Source organism: Limulus polyphemus, unplaced genomic scaffold, assembly GCF_000517525.1.
Source record: "Limulus polyphemus unplaced genomic scaffold, Limulus_polyphemus-2.1.2 Scaffold331, whole genome shotgun sequence".
Classification (NCBI taxonomy): domain Eukaryota; kingdom Metazoa; phylum Arthropoda; class Merostomata; order Xiphosura; family Limulidae; genus Limulus; species Limulus polyphemus.
This window is the reverse complement of record NW_013665941.1, coordinates 153,072-160,905: the sequence shown is the minus strand read 5'-3', so window position 1 is coordinate 160,905 and position 7,834 is coordinate 153,072. Positions and strand designations below refer to the sequence as shown.

Here is a 7,834-nt window from a genome sequence, read left to right as displayed (position 1 = left end):
AGTGGGAAAAATTATGTAAAATAAATAATAATAATAATTAAAATGGTTGACGAGGCACGAATGCGAGCAGCTCGTCGGTAATGTAATTCGACAGCGTAACGTCTGAGTGATTTACAACTTATAATGTCACGGATAGTAGTTAGACATGGTTCAAAGGGCATTGAAACAATAAAATTTGATTATAAATAGATGTATACTGTTATGAACTTTAAGCTACTTAGGATAAACGATTGTATTTCATGTTATAATTTCAAGTTATCTAGAAAGAAAAAAAGAATAATTTAGATTTATTTCAATTTTTATTTGGTGGTTATGAGGTTGGCCAAATTGACTGATTCCATATAGAGACAGGGTAGAGAAAATAAATTAAAGTTTTACTGATAAAAAACGTTTGAAATGTATTTAGGAGGTTTTAGGGATTACACAAATGAAATTTGAGATTTTTGAGATGATGAAAAGTATTTTTAATTTTAACATGAAAATTACTTTGCACACAAAACAAATACTCAATATATTCATGGACAAATCTTTATTTTATTTTACTAAAAATACTTCACTAAAAGATATGACTTTTTGTATGTGAAAGACTACCAAATTTTGTGAAGATATACACACTATATTGAAAGTTAGAAGTATTATATGTATAAAGACTTTTAATCGAGTAGAAAGAGGTCATGTGGCCAGTCAAATTAACCGAGCCCATGTTGAGAGACTTAATGTTTACTGATAATTTTCAGATATAATTATTGTATTAAAAGTTATAGTATGAAAACTATAACAAGCACAAGATGGTTACGTGGTCAATCCCTGGGACTCAGCACATAGTGAGAGAGTTAAACACAAACTAATACGGCCATGTTGCAACAATGATAAAAATATAACCCCACAAAAAGAATATGGAATCTTAATGTCAACACTGTTGCAACTTACAAAATTTACAATAATCACTAGAAAACATTAAATATATAACAACAGTAAAACAAAATTACTGTTTTATGTACTCCACACCTTTTTGTAAGAATTACTTACATGCAATTTACATGTGATAAATAACATTAGCAAAAGAATATGGAAACGTAACTACTAAATAATGAAAATAAATAGCACCTTGATAGAAATAATAGGGTTTTTTTGCAGGTTTTTTGGTTTCTGTTCTCTTATTTTCAGGAAAACACTGAAAATCACAAACATCTTTTGCTATGGCTTTAATTTGTTCATGTACTTCCAAGCTTCTAGCATACTTTTCTGCAAAAATAACAAAAATAATTGTTCATCAGTTCTTAAAAAAAAGTGTGTCAGGGCTATATAATATACAATTAAACTTTTTAGGAGATAAAAGGTATTTAAACATGTATAGTAATACAGTTTGTTTTAAATAGAGAATTACAAAGAATACAATTAACACTAATGGAAGGTTTGAAAACTTTAATGGACTACAACTGTTTGCTGAAAAAAAAGGAGACAATGTTTCGGTTTCTATACTGAGGCCTTCTCGAAGTGCAAATAGTAGTTCTCTGATAGCACACAATGGTCAAGATTCAAATGTTTTCAAATTCATTTAAATCAATAATAATAATAATAAAAGTTGGAACACAATTGTTAATAATCACACAAATCCATTGTGGGAGGTGATTAGCTACAAGTCACTTCAAATGATACATGTAAAACAAGTTCTTAACTATCATTTTTTTTTTGTACTTACCTACCACATCTTCATGTCCAGTAGCATTTATATCATCTGTTTCGTCATCATCAGCAAAGGGATCTACAAAACTTCCTCTCTAAAATCAGAAATAAGACCAAAAAGTATAATAAAAAAGTTGAAAAAAAAAGAAATTAAATTCCACTCTCATAGAAATACATTTATCACGGACAACAGAAACTTAACATTTTCTTAAATCAAAAATGTATTTCTAATAATACTTACCTCCTCTCACACTACAGCTATTACTTGACTGCTAAGGTTTCTTTATGTTTGCCCATCTAAGCATTGGTCTGATCTTTTCTCACTTCCTACAGTCTTTTATTCCTCACTTAATTGGCCTTGGCAATATATCTGTCTCGTGACACTATCCACCTACATCAATGCACCCTCTATCTTGGTACTGTATATAAGTACCTCCTTCAGACAATATTGTCACCTTTTTGAGACTTACCCAATCTGCAGTCTTTAACACCAGCTCTTAGTGGGGAGGAAGGGTGGGAGAGTGTGAAAATTACGTTTTTGATATAAGAAAATGTTAACTTCCAAAACATACAGTGCCTTGCAAAAGTCTTCACTCCTGTGCTGCTAATAAACTTAAGGCATTTTCTTGTGAAAGATATAACTCAAATGACCAAAAATATTTATTATATTAATCTCAGACCAGTTTCTAAAGAATACAAAAAACAAAAGGTGCATTGTTACCCAATTTAGTGATATAACACAAAAAAAATCTTAAAAACACATGTTGCAAAGTCTTCACCCTCTCTTTGAAAAGATTAGCACCCTAGTGACGGAACCAACTGCACTACATCCAGAACAAATAAGCTCTTCACCCGGAACCTAAATCATGAGTGTGGTATTTGACATGATCCATCACCACAATTGGCTAGGCCCCAACCAGGTAGCTGAGGTCCCACTGCTCGAGGTTGGAATTATAGGGCCATGGTCCCCTAAATCCCACATTGGTGCCTAACATAACAAACAATCGGGATCTGATTAGTCATAGAGGTGATAAATAGCAGTCAGATGAATCAGTAAAAAGGATTTATCCCCTTCCCTGGTTGCCATTGTTTGATGTAAGAAATACCTGTCTGAGTATAGCTAGAATGATAAAGTGTCCTGTGCACATGCAGTGCAAACAACTCTGACCGGCAAGGTCCACAGGGCAGCAGCAACAAAAAATAAACCTTAAGGGGAACATGATGCTAAGGGCTCAAATGGATGTTGAAAAAGAGCATGTAAGATCACATCTATATCTCAGTTGTTTGGGATGAGGAGGCCGGAAAGCACTGGGACTCAAAGAATTACCATGTCTTTGAGTATCTATAGGTAGCCGATAGGGCACCTGATATAGGGTGATTTTTAGAAGATGCAAAACCCTTGCCAAAGAACCAGGTCAAAACCGAGCTATGGTTAGTACATCTGGACAAAGTGCATTCCACCTCCTCTCAATACACAGTGGGGGTGAGGTACCAGAGACCAAAATGCCGGTACTTGAGTGTTCCAATGAGTGGCAAATGCATTGATTATCAGAGTCCTGAACCAAGAGCAAATTCAATGGAAAACTTCTTGATGAAGCATCCATTCTGTTGGGAGAATCCGGCTGGTCAAGAAAGCTGATCCACCACTGAATTCATCATCCCTGGAACATAGCCATTTAGTAGGATGATATGATGGGAGTGGGCCCAGTATAGAAGATCCAAGGGAAATATAAGAAACCACTGTAGAATTGTCGAAGATTGAAGCAGAACAACTTTGCCCCTCAATAATTCCAGAGCTTGAGACATCGCCTTTTGAACAGCAAGAAGTTCTAAAACATTGATATGCAGGGAAGCCTCTTCATCCATACCTAGGCCCTGGAATTTTTGACCTTTACGATATGCACCTCATCCCTGGAGAAAGGCATCTGTGAAACAATGGAGGTCTGGACAAGATGGTGGCAGAGGAACACCTGTTGTAGTACTGTTCTGATCTAACCACCACTCGAGATCAAAGATATCACTTCTAAATAAGGAAACTGGGGAATTAAGTGGATCACTGTTTGTGACCCACTGGTCATGTAGAAACCATTGAAGAGATCTCAAGTATACTTGTTCCAAAGGAATGAGGAATTCAAGTGATGCCCATATCCCCAAAAGATAAAGAACCATGGGAGAAGGAGACATGAGTAACAGTCACACTGTTTGTACCATAGCATGGAGCTGGCCGAGACCCAGTGAGATACGTGTCGAAAAAAAAAACAGCCAGATGGATGATCTGTTGTGTTGGAATGAGATGAGATGTCATGGCTCTGATAAGAAATTCTGCCTTGGTTGTTTCAGAAAATAGTAGCTGGGTGTGACTTACCACCAACAGACAAGATGGTGCCAGCAGTAGCCAGATGTCCATGGAATAGTGTGAGCCCAGGCTCAAGGAATGGAGATGATGAGAAAAGGTTCGTAAGATTTGGCAGAACACACATGGAGTTGATGCTAGTCCAAAGGGTAAAGCCCTGAACTGCAGCACCAGATCCTTATGCACAAAATGCAGATAGTGGTGGGATAAATCTGCTATAGTAACATACAGATAGAAATTGGCAACATAGAACTTGGTCATTGACAGTCCTGACAAAAAGTGCCAACACAGAGTAAGGAATGACTCCATCATGAAATTTAGAGGGTCTATGAATTGATTTAGATGAGAAAAATCGATGACTGGATGCTAATATCCCATTTTCTTGGGCACAACAACCAGACGGGAATAAAACCCAAGAAGAACTGGAATGATTCTCTCCACTTGTCCAACGTTGGTATCACTGACCAACAAATCTCTAATAACCATGGAATGAAGTTTCAAAATATAAGGATCTGCAGGAGGTGGAAACATTACAGGATAGGGGTTAACGATGGTGGAGATATGAATTGAATGACTAATCCTGACACAAGGACCTTTAATACCCATGGACCTGTGGTAAAGCTTTTACACATGTTCAGAAATTCTCTGAGCCAAGCCCCCACAGACCCTGAAGGCAAACAGTAGTCACTGTCACTGATGGTGGCATTCCAACCTAGCAGAGGGACCTTGTGGATATGGGTGAAATTTATTCTGGATACCCATGGACTGAGGGCCTGATACCAAGGGTTGGGACATTCCAATGGGGGCAGAACTATGACCCCCTGTAAAGGACGAGGAAAGTCGAGAAGCCAATGATGACAGGGATGAATGCAGACAGATGACATCAATCCTCAAATCCAAAGACTATGGGACACCCACAAAAATCAAGGGTTGGAGTTTTCTCCTGGAGGGTGGCAGCAGATAGAAAAACGTCCTCCAACAACATCTGTATCCTATCAAATAAATCCCAACCAAGACACTAGAAAAAGTGCAGAAGCTGACAAATGAATCAAGGAGGATGCTAGCAATGATCCCAACTTGCCATCAAAGTGATATGGCGATCGCTAAGATGATTCTTAAAAAAAGATGTGAGGATGATATTTATATATATATCTCAGCACTGTAGGTAGGGTCAGATGAATCCTAGAAAACTGATCTATTCAGACTCTGTTCTGGAGCCCCACATTTCCAGGATCGAGTCTATTCCTTAAGTCTGAGTACGCTTCCACCTGGCAGTGGTAAGTGAAAGCATATTGTTCTGACAAACGTGGCAGACAAGGCATAGTTGTCCCTAATGTAACTGAACAGTAAACCTCCCTGCATGAACTACATTATCAGGGGATGGAGGGAGAACTACGTACTCACCCTCGTACCTTTACACCATCAAGGAAGGTGCAGACCTAAAACCAACTAGGAAAAGACCCAAAACATCACTACTTCAAGTACCAATGGAAGAAAAGGAGCCAGAGGTGGCTGATCCAAATTGGCTTTATGAGAAGCTGACAGAGTAAAGGAAGGTGCCAGAGGAAGTAAACCTAAATTTTCTCCAGAATGTCCAGGATCGCCCACAAGTGTAGCATCAGGATACCAAGATGAAGGGTACAATGACATAGGTGGAGAGAGTCAAGGGCAATTAAGTGGAGCAAGCAAGAAAAAATCAGACCAATGCTTAGATGGGCAAAGACAGAGAAACCCTAGCAGTCAAGTAATAGCTGTAGTGTGAGAGGAGGTATGTTTTGGAATAAGTAATATCTTGTTAACATCTGTTTATTCATACATTATTCCTACCCTGTTAATTCTTCTTTCTTCTGCTGGTGATTCTGTCACATTCCCTGTATTATGAGATGCATAAGAGGAGGAAGCTTTAGAGATGCCTAACTGAGCCAGTAGTTGTAAAGTTTCTTCTTCTACTAACTCTTGTTTGTGTAAAATGTTCTCTCTTTCAGCCAAGGTCTTAGAATAATGATAAGAAAATATATAAAGCTAGAATGATAAACTGTGGTTTAATGGAAATTTAAGTATGAAAGTTATTTATACAACAATTTAGTTAGTTCCACATTTTTTTTATATACAAATATACATTGAAAATACAACATTTCTAAACTTATAAAGCTCAAAATTACATAACTTTAATACTTCCAATGTACTTATCATCTAAAATTTAAAGAAACATGCTAAAACATCTTATTAAATTTTTCCTAATTTAAAAAATAGTTCATATAAGACATACCTGCAATGCTAACTCTATAAAGCAAGATTCTGGGGTATCTTTTTCTTCTGTCAATTGAGCCACCATTTCAGATTTTTCTCGACTTAAAATTGTGTTCACCTGCTTTGGACAAGCTGTCACAAGTTTCTGAAAACAGGTGATGGCAGCATCTAATATGAAAAATCACAAATACAGAATAAACGTAATAAAAAGGGGGAATTTATTTACTTTTGCTATGACTTTTATAATTACCATTTAGTTGAATCTTTAAAAAAAATAGCTATAGTATACAATTTGTAAACTAGCACTACATTACATTTCATTTTAGTAATTTATTTAAAGGCCTCAAATAAAGGTTGGTTGTCATTATAATAATTATTAACATTTTATTTTCCAACAACTTTTTCTTTTAGATACTTGTAATCATGATTCATACTGAATTGCTCAGATCTATTTCAATCACTTTAAAAGGTCTTTCTAAGCACTCTCATAATCTTTGTCAAGCACTTTTGAAAGCTAAAATCTACATCATATCAATCACATTCCACTGAAATTTTATAAAATTCCTACATATTTGTTCAACATGTGAATGTAGAGTAAAAAGAAAAGAAAAGATTATTTATTGCACTGAACTCTGCAAAATGCATTAAAGTTAGATATATCAATATATTCTGCTATTACAATATTTTCAAGTACTTTTGCAAAAAAAAACCCCTTTTCAAGGACTTTCAAGGATGTGTATGCACCCTGTGTAATAGTTCAATGAAATATATATAAAACTTTTATCTCACCATCATCAATGTGGAAAGGTTTTTCAATAACTCCACTCCAATGAGTGACAGGAACAGCAAACACAGACTCTTTATCTCTTACCATAAGCGAAAGATTGATTTCATCACCAACTTTCTTGGTGGTTTTATTGGCAAAGTCCACACTGTAAGATAATCAATTAATGGATGCATTTTAGTGATCAAAATATTACTATAGTTTTATTTTATACAATGTTCTTGTAAGCAAATCTCTACATTAAATATAGCCAAATTGCTTAGGTTGATGTCCTTGTGAATCTTACTTATTGAAGTACAGTAAAATAAAGATGTACTTTCATACCTGATAAATAAATTACATTATAGGTTATACATACCTTTTTAAATTATCTTTACATACAGCTTCATAACAAATTGGACACTTGCGCCAGGTTTTATCAGAAAGAGACAGGTAGTGAAGTATGCAAGACCAGCAATATATGTGACCACAGCGAGTTATCTTGGCAGCAGTGGGAGGATACAGGCAGATAGGACAACAAGGAGCTTCAAAGCTCGGAACCCTCTGGTAAAAACAGTCGATTTATAAGCAACACCAGATTTCACAGCACAATAAATTATCATCTTAAAAACTTGGTTACAAAACTATATACACAATAAAAAGATTTAGGTCAAACACAAAGTAGAAACAGTGAAATCCTTATTTAAAAACACACAGAGTTAACCCAATGATCACTGGCTACTAACTTTCTGCGTAGCCAATGCAAGTCTTGCTATATTTCA

General features: G+C 35.9%; 1 protein-coding gene across 2 annotated transcripts in view; it reads right to left on the bottom strand.

The window, feature by feature from the left end:
* LOC106457442 (RING finger protein 10-like) overlaps nt 1-7,834 on the bottom strand; it is a 41,360-nt gene that overhangs the window by 15,045 nt on the left and 18,481 nt on the right. The window contains exons 5-10 of one of the 2 annotated variants that reach the window (XM_013916862.2): nt 7,432-7,616; nt 7,079-7,221; nt 6,309-6,457; nt 5,867-6,031; nt 1,703-1,781; nt 1,108-1,245 (exon numbers count right to left, since the gene is read on the bottom strand). In XM_013916862.2, coding sequence (XP_013772316.1) covers nt 1,108-1,245; nt 1,703-1,781; nt 5,867-6,031; nt 6,309-6,457; nt 7,079-7,221; nt 7,432-7,616 — 859 coding nt within the window. The remainder of the gene's footprint in view (nt 1-1,107; nt 1,246-1,702; nt 1,782-5,866; nt 6,032-6,308; nt 6,458-7,078; nt 7,222-7,431; nt 7,617-7,834) is intronic. The other variant, XM_013916863.2, reaches the window with a different exon arrangement.